General features: G+C 40.2%; 1 protein-coding gene across 1 annotated transcript; it reads left to right on the plus strand.

Moving 5' to 3' along the window:
* Positions 1-1,552: 1,552 nt before the first annotated feature.
* On the plus strand, positions 1,553-15,498 carry ACADM (acyl-CoA dehydrogenase medium chain). Its single transcript, XM_062634059.1, is given in 14 exon segments — positions 1,553-1,652; positions 1,655-1,802; positions 1,804-1,885; positions 4,400-4,499; positions 5,270-5,367; positions 5,476-5,545; positions 7,788-7,888; positions 7,975-8,055; positions 8,932-9,062; positions 10,148-10,256; positions 11,077-11,217; positions 11,295-11,390; positions 12,615-12,863; positions 15,055-15,498. Coding segments are annotated over 14 exon segments (1,563 nt in total). The 5' UTR covers positions 1,553-1,567; the 3' UTR covers positions 15,127-15,498.
* The last annotated feature ends 56 nt before the right edge of the window (positions 15,499-15,554 follow it).

The following is a 15,554-nucleotide window of genomic DNA, read 5'->3' on the forward strand; positions in this document are numbered from 1 at the left end:
ACATGACCTACAGAACAGAGCCCTATATAAAATAGAACACAAAATGCAGACTTGAGTGCTGGTATTTAAAAGCCCTGCAGCCATACAATCAAGTGGTACGATGTACTTGAAACCAGATTTACAACAGGAAGAACATATAAAATTCTTCATTAAATACTTGGGCAACAAAGTTATAAATTATGCTTCTGTCTTTTACTCAACTACCTTTACAGTACAGGGCGGGGAGTGGGGAATCTACTGGTATAGGAGTTAATCACCAGCCTGTGACTGAGTCAGGTGAACACCTGGAGTCATGCCAGGATAAAGCCTACACAACATTATCATCAGCTTCCTTTTAATCAGCTGACATAGATAAGAAATAGCTCTTACACAGCATCCTACTTAAGCAATTCTTTGGTACTAAATACAAAATCAGTACTCAACTGTCAGAAACAAACCAAACAATGAAGAACTAAACATACCAAGGCAATAACTGTCCTAAAAGTATTTGGGACATCTCACTTTGAATTGTTATGCAAAATGAAACGATACCCAAAATTCAGCTTCCAGGAAATTGCTTTATGTTTTGGTAATTCTGTTAAAATCTCTTGCCATAAAAAAGTCATTCACAGACAAATTGACGTGGCTATTTGTCTTTAAAGAGTTGTTTTAATAAACCCCTAATTAACACTGCTTTATGACACTGAAGAATCATATTCAAAAGAATATATTTTGTGCACTGCACATAATTCATAAAATAAGAGCTTTTGCTTTAGCATGTGGCCAGAATTGAGAGCATTTACAAGTGCATTTTACACAACTATCAACACAGTACACATCGCTATGAGACCTCAAATTAAGAATGGTATTAAAATCCTAGAATCAACCAGGTTGGAAAAGCCCTTTAAACTCATCCAGTCCAACCGTTCCCAGCACTGCCAAGGCCACCACTGCCCCATGGCACTGAGGCCTCGTCTCCACGCTGTGTGAACACTTGCAGGGACGGTGACTGCAGCCCTGCCCTGCGCAGCCTGTTCCAATGCCTGAGCACCCTCTGGGGCAGGAATTGTTCCTCAGCTCCATCTAAACCTGCCCTGGTGCAGCTTGAGGCCGTTTCCTCTTGTCCCATCCCTTGTTCCTTGGGAGCAGAGCCCAGCCTCTCCTGGCTCCATCCTCCTGTCAGGCAGTTGTAGGGAGCCATCAGGTCCCAACCGAGCCTTCTCCAGACTGAACCCCCCAGGTCCCTCAGCCGTTCCCCATCACATTTGTGCTCCAGGCCCTGCACCAACCCCATTGCCCCTCTCTGGGCTGGCTCCGGCTCCAGCACTTCAATGTCTCTCTTGTAAAAACACAACAGAACCGGTCACGGCGGCTTTTCTTCTAAGGTGGAGGGAAGGAAAGTTGTGCGGGGCTGGAGACAGCCCAAAAGAGTCGCTATCCGAAAGGCGCACTGGCCAAGCCTTAGTCAAACCTCCTCTCCCGGTACTCGCTGGCGCTGAGTGGACATCTGCGGGGCAGCGCCTGTACCTCGGCGGCATCAACAGCCCGGGCTTCCCCCTGGCCTGGGAGCAAGCAGCAAACGCAGTGAATGAAGGTCTGTGCGGGTGGGCGGGAGACAACAACCACGCGCCGAGCAGCGCCGCCTTTCCTGCGTACCCCGAGCGCGCTGTGCCGCTTCCCCCAGCTCTTGCCCACCGCGGAGCCAGGGCAGCGGCTGGCCCAGACTCTCGGCAGCGGCGCGGAGCCACCCTCGCGGAGGCTAAACCCCTCCGGGCCTCAGCGCGGCGTAGCCGGCGGATTGCGCGGCACCGCCCCGCTGCCCCAGCGCCCCGCCTCTCCGGGCTCGGCCGGAGTCTCCGCGGCCACCGGCACCCCCGCCAAGATGTCTGCGCTGCGGGCAACCCGGGTGAGAGGTCGGGCTTGGGCCGGGGCCGGGGCCGGGGCCTGGGTCCCGGGTCCCGGGCGTGCGGCGGGGCGCTGCGGTGGTGGGGAAGGGCCGCGGGCCTAGGGAGCGCCCCGGAGCAAAGGCGGGAAGCTCCGGGGGCGTGGAGGGCGGGCGGCGGGGGGCAGGCCCGGCTCCCGCTGCCGCGACCGCCCCGTCTTGTCGGTAAGAGCCGAGGGCCGACGGCTGCCCCGGAGGGGCCGCTCGCTATTCCTGGTTACCGGCGACGTCTTGGGCGAGTCCCCGTGGTCAGCCCGGTGCCGGCCGTCCACCCGTCCGCCGCGGAGCTGTTGCACAACCGCGGGCCGCTTTGTGTGTCAAAGGTCGTGCGAAGGGACTGCGGGAAAGCCGCGGGTACTTGTGCGGCCCCCGTGTCCCGGTGGAGACCGCTGCAGCACATCGGGGCTCATAGCTCGGGGTGTTTGTACCGGGCAGTTCACGGAGCGGCATTGCCTGTGCTACTTCTTGAAAGTGTGTGTGAAGTGCAGTAGTTGTTTTTCTGAACTACCAGTGTTCTGCTGTGCGGAGCCACCAGTAACGTCCTGGTGTCAAACTAGAAAGCAACAGCTGTTCAAAGTTGCCTGGTGTGCCCCAGAGTGCTGCTCTGACAGCGTCCGTGGAGGAAGAAGTTTCCTCTGCAGCCAGCCAGTGTTTCACAGGTCATAACGCGTGCGTTCGGCAGGGGGAACGGAAGTTATTAATGCCCGTCCTAGGGCATGGGTGTTTCCAGTTCAGCCTGCTGGCGCAGTACCCCAGCTGCGGACTGCGCTTGATAACTCTCTTCATTTTTGTCCTGATGCAGAGTCAAGGTCAGCGAAAATAAACCCTATTAGAATCATCTGGCTTTTTTTCAACTTCATCTTGTCTTTTTTTCCAGATGAATTAAGGTATAATACATTCTGAAGGGTTGAGGTTTTTCAGGATAAACATTTGTTGTTCTTACTTGGTTTGTTTTTCTGTGTAGGAGTGGCAGCAGTAATGCAGAAGTTAAGAAGATACCATTTTGCAATGTCTGTGGCTTGTGAAAACTTGAACTGAATAATTTATTGCCTAGTGGAAAACACAGTGCTGAACTATTAACAAACTGCCTTGACAGTCTGTATCCAGCCATGTCCTTCCCAGCTCCTGTGCCTGGCAGAGGGCTTTCTGCATTTCTTCACCTTTCTGATTTATACGTGTTGTCAGTATCCTCTGGAAATAATTTCTACGCTGTGTTGACACCTTCTTTTGTCTGTGTTCTTCCGGTTCTTGTGGTGTGACTTTGTAACAATCTCTGCATTGCGTTCTTATTTTTAAGAGCATGTTTGTCTCTCACAACTTTATTTTGAAGCTACCTGTTGCCTCCCCAGCTGTGTACCTTTCTGGAATGTCCTTGTCTTCTACATCTTCCGGGAAAATTTTTGTACTTTTTTTGCTCTTTTATGATTTTTTTTCGATGTTACGTAGTAAATGGCTGGTCTGATAATGCTTCCCCTCCCTCTCCTGCCTAGATTTTCAGATAGCAAAATCAAGAACAAGGCTTTTCTTAGTGTTAGGCTGGTTTGGTTTTGCACAGCATTGATTTGGGTCCTTCCAGAAATTTATCTAATTAAATGTTTTTCACTTTTTGTCCAAACATTTCAGAGATTCAGAACTACTGAAGGATGAAAGAGGGTAAAAGAACTATTTAAAATCAAGACATATTTTTGCACAGAATTAAGGCATTCTGAAAATAGCTGTAGCAGGAATATTTGTGGGCACTAAGTTAAAAAAGAAAAACAAACAAACCAACCAACAAAAATCACCACTACCACCAAAAACCACAATCCACAAAACTCAAACAAACAGAACCAAACCCAAAGCAAACACACTGAAAAAAAACAATAAGTATTAGGAAAAAATAACCAACCTCAGATACTCTACTGAGTTCTGCCCTGTTTGGGGTGAAATAATCACTAAGTGTCTGTGGAAACAGCTTAGTAACAGAAAGCAGACGTGAGTCTGGAATGTTATCAAAGTATTCTTATAGATCTTGGTTAATAGGTTGTTTTTGAAGTCTTACTAAACCTGCATGTAGGTGGTAAACATTGGATAGATCATATATTCACTACTGGTCAAGAAAATCAGGTTTGATGAGTGTGTATAAATGATAGATAGATATTGCTATGTCTCTGTGAACATAAATTTTAATTGCACTTAATTATTTTTAAATAATCAGTTCTGCAACACTCGGAAGTGGATACAGCAGTTTGCTCACCTCAGTGCTGTTAAAACCTGGGATTCCTGGAATAGCTGTAAGTTCATGTGTGCTCTGCTTGCCACAGGAACAAAACTTGAGGTAGCCAAGAATTTTTTATCACTGCAGTAATTGTATTCTACTTGATGTGATGTTGTTTCTACAGAGGGATTCTACATTTAAAGTTGTGCTGCAGTCAGGCTGGTAGCTTTAGGAGATTGGAGCTGTAAAAATCTGACAACTTGTGTTCTTTTTCTCTTCAGCAGATTTTTCAGACCATTGCAGGGCATGGATGGAGGTCACATTCTAGCAAACCTGCTCAAAGTGCACATATAGGCAAACCTGGAGCTGGCTTTAGCTTCGGTAGGTATTGCAGTTTTTGAAAGAAATATAGCAATTAAGGGCAAATTGCAGAGGTAAAAGAAAAAATAATATATCACAGTTTAACATGAATTAAAAGTCAAGGTGTTTATTCAAAATAGATTTCTAGTCTTTAAAAAAAAAAAAGTTTGAAAACCAAAATTACTTTCTTCTCAGCTCAGGCAAGTCAGGTGTGTGCATAATGTTTGTAAGATTTTCTTCTTCAGACTTGTGTCTGTTTTAAGCTTTTTTGCCAAAGTGCCTTAGCTAGGAATATTACAATGTTAAAGTAGCTAAACGTTGTCATAGTTGAACATAGTTGCAAAGAAATGTTATAAGGAAATTCATCCTTGTCTTGGCATGCTATAGACGTAAAGCAAACTTAGTGGGTCAGCAGCTAGATGTTTGAAACTGAATAGCCAGGATATTTGGACAGCGTCCACCTCCTCTTCCTTCATTTAATGCGTACAGCATTCTTCTTCTTTCTTTTGGTAATACATTTTGTATTACACAGTCCTCTCTACTCTATTTTCACTATTTTGTGGATAATTTCATGAGGAGTGAGTGAGTGTATTGTAGGTGTTGATGAGAGAAGAGTGGAGGTTTTCTCCAAGGAAGATGGGAAAGCCAAGCTTTTTTGATTCCTTGAGAAGCCCAGGAAGTGGTGGTTTGGGTTGTCATGGAAGGACACTCTTGTTTTCTTTTTCCTCATAGTCTGGCAACTGGCAGAATTAAAAATAGTAGAGAATTTGTGACCTTTGTTTTTTAAATAGAACTTACTGATGAACAGAAAGAGTTCCAAGCTACTGCTCGTAAATTTGCTCTGGAGGAAATTATTCCAGTTGCTGCACAGTATGACAGAACTGGAGAGGTAAGTCTACCTTAGTGTAAGGGGAAAAATAGACTTTTATCTTAACCTGCATAAAAATTAAGGTGTTGATTGTGGTGAATCAGAAGGTGATTTTTACGTCTATTTCAGTATCCTCTTCCACTTATAAAACGGGCTTGGGAACTTGGTCTTATAAATTCACACATACCAGAAAGCTGTGGTAAGTAAACATTCTTTTTAATGTGTAAAATGAAACAAAGAAAAGGCATTAGATGAGATTTATGTGTGTAATTATGGATTCTGTATAAAATAAACAGTTGCCTACTTGGATAATCTAAATTTAATCAGTAGGCAGGTTGACACATACAAGTGTTGCTAGGTATGGATGTAATCAGGAGATAAATTAGACAGATCATGATTTAGTAATTTACAACCAGATTTTCCTAAGGTGATTACAAGTGCCTCATTTTCCTGGTGCACTATGTCAGCTGATTAGGCAGAGAAATTAGAAGGTCATATTTTGTTCTAGTCTCTGACACAGGCTGGGACAATTAGGGAGTTTATTCCAGAAGGACATTTTTTCAGTTTCGATTAGGTGCAGCACAGCAGTGCTTTGGCAGTGTTTATGAATATGAGTAACCATGGAGGTTAAGGAACAAAGAGACAAAAGGAACAATTGTGAGAGTTGGATTTATTCAGCCACAAATTCTAGAGAAACTAAAGGCTGAAATAGCTGAACTACTGCAGTATAATCACCTGATTATTAAATGAAAAATTACAAGGGGCAAATTGGACACCACTGCTTTAAAAAGTCTTCAAGGGAGATCTGGGAAAATGCATACTAGTAAGCCTCATACACCATGGAAATTAAGAGCAAGTAAGGTGAAGTACAGAAATAGTAGATAAGAGATAAACATGGTATGCTACAGTATGCTACAGAAGGGGTTTTGTGAAAGGAAACCATGCCTCGTAAAATCACTGGAGTTCTCTGAAGTAGCTAGTAAGTGTGTGAACAAGGGGATGCCTTGCCTGGTTGATACAGAATGCTTGAACTTCCAAAATGAGTTTTAAAAATCTTTAGGTTTCATAGTGGAAAAATTAGCAGCGTAGCCTTGCTGAGTCTTGTGCTACTTGTAATGTGTATAAATAAACTGTAAAAGGGTGTCAGTACTGAGATGATAGAGTTAATTGATCATACTAAGTTATTCAGTGTAGAGAAGGTGAGAGGTGCAGGAGAAGGTCATGAAACTGAGCAACTGTTAAAATTGCAAATGTAATTCAAAAAAGGAAGAGGGATGCACATGTGAAGGGAAAGAAGCGATCTGAACTTCACAGAGAAGCAGTATCTTCTGAACTAGTTACCACCTTTCAAAAAAGACATTTAGGGGTTTCTAATGTGTGATTATGTGGATGTCAGCATAATGCTCAGAAGTGGTCAAAACTGTAACATTTAGGTCAGAAGGGACCTTTAAGGGAATGAGGAAAAAAGCAGCTGACATAATTATGCTGCTGCCTGAATCTGAATTGCACTTGCCTCTAATACATTATGTAGTCAGATCCTTCTATCTTAGAAGAGTATTGTGGAAATGGAAAAGGTTCCTAAAAGGATGACAAAAATTACAAAAGGTGCATGTTCTGTGTGAGATGTAGCTTCTATATGAGAAATTACTAAAATGTGTCATGGAGAGTGTGAAAAGAGATTCATAATTCACTGTCCCTTTCAGTATAACTAGAAGGCATCAAATTAAGTCAGCAGATGGCAGGTTTAAAATAAATGAAAGGAGATGGTTCTACATGCAGTGTGTAGTTAATTTGTGAAACTCTTTATCACAGATGATATTGATGCTAAAATTTTACACAGATTCAAAAAGAGACTGGGCAAATTCACACAAGAAATATCTGTCAAGGGTTAAGTATAACAAAGATGCCAAAAAGAGGCATCTCTTTGGCTGAGGAAGTCAGCTGAAGGGTGAGGAAAATATTTTTAAGGAAATAAAATTGCATTGTTATTGTATTTGTATTTACTTCCCAAAGTGTTGGCTCCTGTCAGAGACTGATTACTGAGCTGGTTGTCTGACTAGTATGGACACTTTCCTTTTTTCTTTCCCTTTAGTGCTGTGCTTTCCTGAGTGGTAGCTCAGGAGCCCTTTTTCTGCTTTCTGACAACTCTTAATTCTCAAACGTAAAGTAGTAAAAAAAATTGGAGTGGTATATTCTTGCCACTTTGTGCACCTTGTCCCACATGAATCTCACAGTAACCCTGCAACTGTGATTCCTCATTTTCAAATCACGTTACTCTTCTGACAAAACCTTTTTTAAAAAGCTTGTGTGAGAATGGCTTGCCAAGCATGGTACACAAGCAGATGAATGTGGGGGAATGTGGTGTTGCTAATTAATTTGTGTAAATCACTAATATGTTACGATTTAAACCCATTTTAATAAATGAAGTATTTCAACTGTAGGTGGTCTTGGCCTTGGCAGTTTTGAAGCATGCCTTATTACAGAAGAGTTAGCTTATGGATGTACAGGGGTTCAGACTGCCATTGAAGCAAATTCCCTAGGGGTAAGTTCTGCCTTTTCTTATGCTCTTTAAACTAGAATCTGTGTGTTTTAAAAAGAGGGATTAATGGTCTAAATATTTTCTTTCAGCAAATGCCAGTAATCATTGCAGGAAATGAGCAGCAGCAGAAAAAGTACTTAGGAAGAATGACAGAGGAACCAATGATGTGTGTAAGTATAACTGCATCCTTGTAGAATGTTCCTAAACCAGATTAATAGTATTACCTATTTTTTATTTTTTCTTTAATTTTTCCTTTTTTTTTTTTTTCCCTTTTTTTTTCTTTATTTTTTCTCCCAGAAAACTAACAACTTACAACTTGGCCCATTTTTGTTTGTAAATAAATGGTGGCATTTACTGAAAGTCAGGGAATAGCTAATGAGATACATTAAATACTCAAATAGAAGTTATAACTTGGCAAATTACCCCCATCCTAAGTCACTTACAAAAAGTTAATGCCTTTTATTTCCCTTTTGAAAGCATATGTAGACGTTTTAAGAAAAATACAAAGTTTGTATAAAAAGAAACTTACCTTGCATGGGAATTAAACTATTTGTGATATTAAATATTATAAAAACAGTACTTGTTACATAGAAAGAAGTAAACATTCATGTGCAGTGCATTAAAATGTGAACAACTAAGCCTCATGAAGAACACAATAAACATAAAATGTTACTCAGTGCCCTTATTTTCACATTTCAAAGATCCTCACCTTTCACATCAGTTTGTGAAGACTGAGGAAGTAATGACAGAATGGTTGTTTGATTAAAAGATAATTTTATGTATTCTTATGGATTTATAAAGAAAATTAACCCGTATATGTTTAGATTCTAGTGAAGAATCTAGCTGTTGGGTGTTTTTGGGTGGTTGGGTTGGTTTGTGGGTATTACTAGTAGTAGTAGTAATAGTAGTAGTAGTATATTTTTGGGCTTACCAAGCAGTTCACTTAAACCTTTTATAGATCAGCAGGGTGCATGTAGCCTTCAATAGGTAGTGGTTGCCTAAAAACAGAACTTTCATTCCTCAAGATTCTACATATTTTCCTTTAGGCTTACTGTGTAACAGAGCCTGGAGCAGGCTCTGATGTGGCTGGTATAAAAACAAAGGCTGAGAAGAAAGGAGATGAATACGTCATTAATGGTCAGAAGATGTGGATCACAAACGGTGGGAAAGCAAACTGGTGTGTTAACTGTTAACTCATGTTTATGTTATATAGTGGCTTTCTGCCCTCTAAGTTCTTTAAAGATCTGTTAGAAATCTAAATCTTTGTTGTGTTTCAACACGCACGCTTTAGTCTCTGACCAGTTTATCTGTGTAGGATACAAGAATGTATTCTCAGTGCGGTGCAAAGCCTAAAAAGGAAAATGAGGCTTGATATGACAGCTCCTCACTCAAAAAGGCCTCTTGAATCTTTCTACTGTCAAAGGAAATCAGTTCTGCTTTTTCTTCAGGGCAGGAGAGCACCAGTTTGATTTAACTTGCAAAGTACTCAAGAGGCTCATATTGCTGGCCACATTGCTTCATGGTTATGGTGAATTGAGATCAGTGATTCTACTCAAAACACCTCTCACTTCTAGTGAAGCTAGAAACATTATTGCTGTGGTGTGTATGGAGCGTGCTTTACAGTATAAACCTCTTTGGTTATGTCTCACATCATGCTGATCCACAGCACATAAATTATTCTTAATTCAAGTGAAAAAACTTTATATATTTATCCAAAAGCTGAATTTTCTAGTTAGTTATTTCCTTGTTCAAGGCAGATCTATCAAAGGCAATCTACCAGATGTCTTTTGACAGTACTGAACACCATGTATGTGATTTACAACTGTTTAATTTCTAAGAGAAATACTTTTTTACAACCTACACTTAGAAGAATAAAATTAAGATCTTTGAAATTTGGTGATAATATTTTGCATGCAGTATTTCCAAAACATTAATTTTTATGTATGTGCTGTGAATAGGTTTATTTTGTACTATTCATGAAGCTGATAATATCACAAAGACTTACAGTACATGGAAAAAGTGGAGAATATTTGCAGGTTTATCAGAACTAATTTTATTAAATTTTATGTAATCTTGATTCTCTGAAACTTCCTCACGCGCTCTGTTTATTTTTGCAAGGGACAAGAAAAAGGAGTTTTTAACTTAGATAGAATTTATTATATCATAGAAATGCACATAAAACTACTTAAAATGTTAGCTAGAAAAGTATCTGGTTGTTAATTGTGAGGATAAACTGCATCCCTCTTCTTTGTTTTACACTAGGTATTTTTTGCTAGCTCGTACCAATCCAGATCCAAAAGTTCCTGCAAGCAAAGCCTTTACTGGATTCATTGTGGAAGCAGATAGTCCTGGAATCCAAGTTGGAAGAAAGGTGAAGACTGTATCTTTTGTTTGACAAGCCAGGAATTATCATTCAGTTCTAAATGGATAATGCAACAAATTACCATTAAAGAAAAAAGACTGTTATGCAACTGCGCATTTTATATACTCATGTACAACAGTCTTTTCAGTTTCACAATATACAGGAACTATTTATAAGACACATTTAATTATAAAGTTATTCATTCAGATAAGGGATTATTCAGAATGGTCTAAAGCAAGATGCCTTTGAACAGCTGCAAAAGAATCTTTGAGAACTATTTTATTGACAAGTGCCAATAAATGAGAAGTAGTATGCCTTGAAAGGGTAAGAAGCAAGTTTGACAGCTTTAGCCAAATGAGCTTTAATTTTAGTTACTGCTGGTTGAAGAAGAGGCCTTGGAGACACTAGTGCTATTTCTCTTTAAAAATACTGTTTTTTTGTAGTAAGCAAAACATTAGAAAAGGAATCCAAAATCTTGGAAAGCTTGTTTATTTACCTGTAGTACCCCTGTACTGCCTGCATATTAGATTCTTTACTTTTTTCACTCCCATCTCGAAGGATGTAGTTGAACTACAGAAAGACAACAAGACTGATGACAGCTACAGACTGTTTACATATAAGGAGAAAGTAACTTGCTCATCATAGACAAGTTAAGGGCATGCTGGTCTGCAAGTGCAAAACTAGTATTTGTCATGTATAGGCTAATTTTTGGATGAAGTGTTTTGGGAAAAAACCCATACTTTATCCTTTGAGTAAACTAAAGAATGAAAGCATATTGTTCCTTTGCATAATCCAATTTATTTGCACCTCTATAAATTTCCCATTTCAGGAAATTAATATGGGTCAACGCTGCTCTGATACAAGAGGTATTGTCTTTGAAGATGTGAGAGTCCCAAAAGAAAATGTACTAATAGCTGAAGGAGCTGGCTTTAAAATAGCAATGGGAGCTTTTGATAAGACCAGACCACCTGTAAGTATCAGAAATAACTTAATTATAAAGTATAGCAGGAATCCCTGATTTTTTTGTCTGTGCTGTTTTCAACTCAGGTAGCAGCTGGTGCTGTTGGATTAGCAAAAAGAGCACTTGATGAAGCCACTAAATACGCTTTGGAGAGAAAAACATTTGGGAAACCAATTGTTGAAGTAAGTGAGGGGGGCCTGGGGAGTATAAGTATGTCGTGGTTTAAACCCAGTCAGGTAATTCGTTCGCTCACTTCCCCCCCTTTCTTGCCCTCCCCCTGCTCTCAGAGGGACAGAGAGGAGAATCGAAAAGAATGCAACTCCCACGGGTTGAGATAAGAACAGTTTAGTAACTAAGGTATAACACAAATCACTACTGCTACCACCAGTGATAATAATGATAAAGGAAATAACAAGGGAAGAGAATACATCATCTCACCACCAGCCGACCGATAACTCGCCCCCCCAGCCCGACCAAGCTCTGACCGATACCTCCTCCAACCCTGCAGTCTCCCAGCCCTTCCGGCTCACTCCCAGTTACATCCTGGGCATGACGTGCTGTGGTATGGAATACCTCTTTGGTCAGTTTGGGTCAGGTGTCCTGTCTCTGCTTCCTCCTGGCCTCCCCTCCTCCCTGGCAGAGCATGAGGCTCACAAAGTCCTTGGCCAAACCTAAACATCACTATCAGCTCTGTTCCCAAGCTGAAAGTCAAAACACTGCACTGCACCAGCTACCAAGAAGGGGAAAAATGAGTGCTACTGCTGAACCCAGGACAAAGTAAAAGCTATGTTTTCACACTGGATGTACTACTAGTGATTTTTCAAGGTTATTAATTGATTTACTTAGTTTTTATATTGTATCTCTGCCATTTTAGGGTTTCTGAGTATATAGGCCAGAACCATTTCAGTAAACTTAGCTATGTGGTAACTTTCCATAATTTAGCAGTGATTATAGTAAAAGCAGAAACTAAACTCTGCCCAAAAACCTGAAACTCATGTACAGGACATACTTAAGGTCTTCAGCATTAATAAACTGGGATTTCCAGGAAAAGGAAAGAACTCTAAGGTATGTGAAATAACACACAGCATTAATGCTAATAGAATATACTGTCTATCACACTGCTTACCAGTTTTAAAGAAATATGAATAGAAAGTAAGATAAATGCCAATCTCATAAATAATAAAGAACAACCTCGTAATTCAGTATTTAATCCCTATGACTAAATGGATTTGAGAATTAAAAACTTAGAAGTCTAGTTGAACATACAGTGCTGACAGCCTGATCCATATTCTGTAGAAGTGTAGTACAATTTACTGAGTTTGTTGAAGAGATCACTGTATTAGGATTATGTTTTTCTTGGAGTGTTAAGCAGGCAGTGTTAACCTGGTTCATTTCATTGTTTACAGCACCAAGCAGTGTCTTTCTTGCTTGCTGAAATGGCAATGAAAGTGGAACTGGCTAGGATGGCTTACCAGAGAGCTGCTTGGGAAGTTGACATTGGTCGCAGGAATACCTACTATGCTTCCATTGCAAAGGCATTTGCTGGTGACATTGCAAACCAAGTAGCTACAGATGCAGTACAGATTTTTGGAGGAAATGGATTTAATACTGAATATCCTGTAGAAAAACTGATGAGAGATGCTAAAATCTACCAGGTAAGTAAAACAGAGGATGTGACCTTTATAGTAATGAATACATTTTATATAAAATAGAGTAATGGCCGTTACTTCAACTCATGATGTACACATACCCAAAAAAGAAAAAAAGTTTCAAATGAAAGCAGTGACCCTTCAATTTGAAAAAAGACTCATTCAAATCAGGCAAATCCTTGCACACAGAAGTCACTGCACTGGATTGAAACTCAGCTCAGGTAAGAGAAATATGTCATGGTTTTTCTATTTTTATTTTTTTTTTTTTTTCCCAGTGAGGTAACTCTCTGAAATTCTTGGATTCTTAATTTTGAAGCTTTTGAATTTTTAAGGGAAAAAAAAAAAAAGAGTAGTAGAAAAGAGCAATCAAAATACCAACACTGTCTTAGGTATTCTGGCAGTCGAGATGGTTTATATCTAATGCTGTTCTTAAAAACCTAAAGTGATGGAAATATTCTGACCTTCCATATGTATCCTCAATTGGTGCCTGCCTTGTAGTTCAGCTTTCCTCTCCACCTGAACACTAAAGCAGCTTCTTGACCTTTTTCCTCTTAAGTTGTTGGCTTTACAATTCTTTTGTCTGTGTCTCTTGATTATACCTTGCACTTCACTGTGCTTTACTGTATTGCTGCCTGATTCCAGGTAGTGTATGCTTTTGGCAATGTTTCATGTACAAAAACTTGGGTTTCCAACTTTTTTTCTATATATTTGATCTCCTTCAGTATCACACACACTGTGTTTACTGGTAACATTTTTACATGTCCTTACTCTGCTCTAGGCTTGTCTTGCTACAAATCTTTGCTACTCTGGTAGAAAATCTTAGTTTCCTTACTCAAATATGGAAAGCTTCCCTTCTTTAATTGTGAATGATTCTTGAAACCATTTCCATCGGCTTATAAACCAAAACGTTAAGAAGATTGTGAGTTTTGATGTCTTTACACATGAGCCCCATGGGTGTCCTCATCCGCAAGTCATTACGTGCTATAGGAGCAGATTAGTTGATTGCAGGAATATGTGCTGAGGCCCCAGCAGCTACACTGTCAGCAGTTTGGACAGGTTGAGTTCATAGCAGGCCTGTCATGTCCCTTGGACTATATGTCACCAGTATGCATGTAATTGTAAGGGCCCAGATGTAGGCTTGGACATTAGGTCTTGATGAGAGATTGGTGGGTGTTTGGTATACAGAGAATGCGGAGCTGCCACTTCAGTTTGCTACAAAGGTACCTAGTATCCACAGAACACAGCCTGCTTTATGAACTGGATCAACACATGCTGAGCAGCAGCAGTCAGGGAATTCACTTTGGGAATAAACGGATTCTTCTGAATCAAAAAACTAACGTGAACACAGGTTATAGTGTCTTTATTTTCAAAAAGCTTTGGAAGGTTCTTGGGAAGATTATTCCTCTAAGTAGGTGAGAAATGGAATTTGCATGAATTTGAGCAATTTGCCAAACCAGGTTCTGGCAGAACTAGGAGCTGAAACACTTAAAGCCCTGAACTGTGTTGTCTCAGCTCTTGCATTATTACATTGCCGTATGCCTGGGGAGCATTTTGCCTCCTCTGGCATTAGAGCTTCATATATGCTTAATTGCCTATCTTTGACTGTGGTGCCAGCAAACAGAGGTGTGATGCAGACTGTTTCTGGAGGAAAATGCAAGAACACATGATTGAAAAAAATAAAAAAACAACCCTAAACAGCAAAACAAAACCCAAATAAAACTGTATGGGGGAGAGTACCAGTTAACAAGAAGCAATGGAAATAAGTGGATGGATCAAAGACAACATTTGGCATGAACTTGAAAGGCCAGTCAAAGAAAATACAAGACTTCAGCACAAGTCATCTCCTCCCCTCCACCTGGTGTTCCAAATCTTGTTTTGTAAAAAACTAAATTACGCATTTTCTTCCTCACCTAAGCAATTTTCTTTATCCTTCTTCACCTGCCATGTCTATTTTCACAAGAACCATAGTGAATTTAGGTAAGGGCAACTGAGAAAACAAGACTGTCTCTCATGATCTTGTATGTGATTTATTCCATTTAGCCCACTTAAGGTGCTCTGTCGCACTGGAATTTTCTTGACTTTCTCTGTCTTTCTGTACATCCTAATCCATGCTGGATTAGTGCCCTGAAGGTTTAAAAGTGTAGGTGTGTTAAAACCTTGTAAAAAATCATCAGCTAATATTATTTCCTCTTTTCAGATTTATGAGGGAACTGCTCAGATTCAAAGGATGATCATAGCTCGTGAACATGTTGGCAAATTTAAGGCTTAAAGAAACATATAAAGTGTGTCTGGTGCCACTGCAGTGTTCTATGTTCTCGTGGAAGAGAATTTTAATGCATTTCTCAATAGAATTAAAGAGGCCTGGAGAAAAAAAAAACAAAACACACTTGCCTTCAAAATCTTTTTATTCTCTATGTTATTAAGCACTACTTATGTTCTCTCTGTCCAGTCCCTCACTTCACTCCTGACAAGCAAAGCTGGTGTTTTCTGAACATTCTGAATTCCAAAATGATCAGTTGTTGAAATACCAAATGGGCAAAGAATGAGAACCTTACAATGCTTCCTTGTTGTAAAATTACATGATCAGAATGTTACTTCTGACAGTCACTGCTACATTCTAATAAATATTTTTTTAAGAGTAGTGTGATTGTATTTTGTTCATCACTTAAACAGTATTTTGGGTAAGTTGTCCAGTGT

This window comes from Pezoporus occidentalis, unplaced genomic scaffold (genome assembly GCF_034315485.1).
Source record: "Pezoporus occidentalis ecotype Australia unplaced genomic scaffold, CSIRO_AGI_Poc_V1 ctg410, whole genome shotgun sequence".
NCBI classification, from domain to species: domain Eukaryota; kingdom Metazoa; phylum Chordata; class Aves; order Psittaciformes; family Psittacidae; genus Pezoporus; species Pezoporus occidentalis.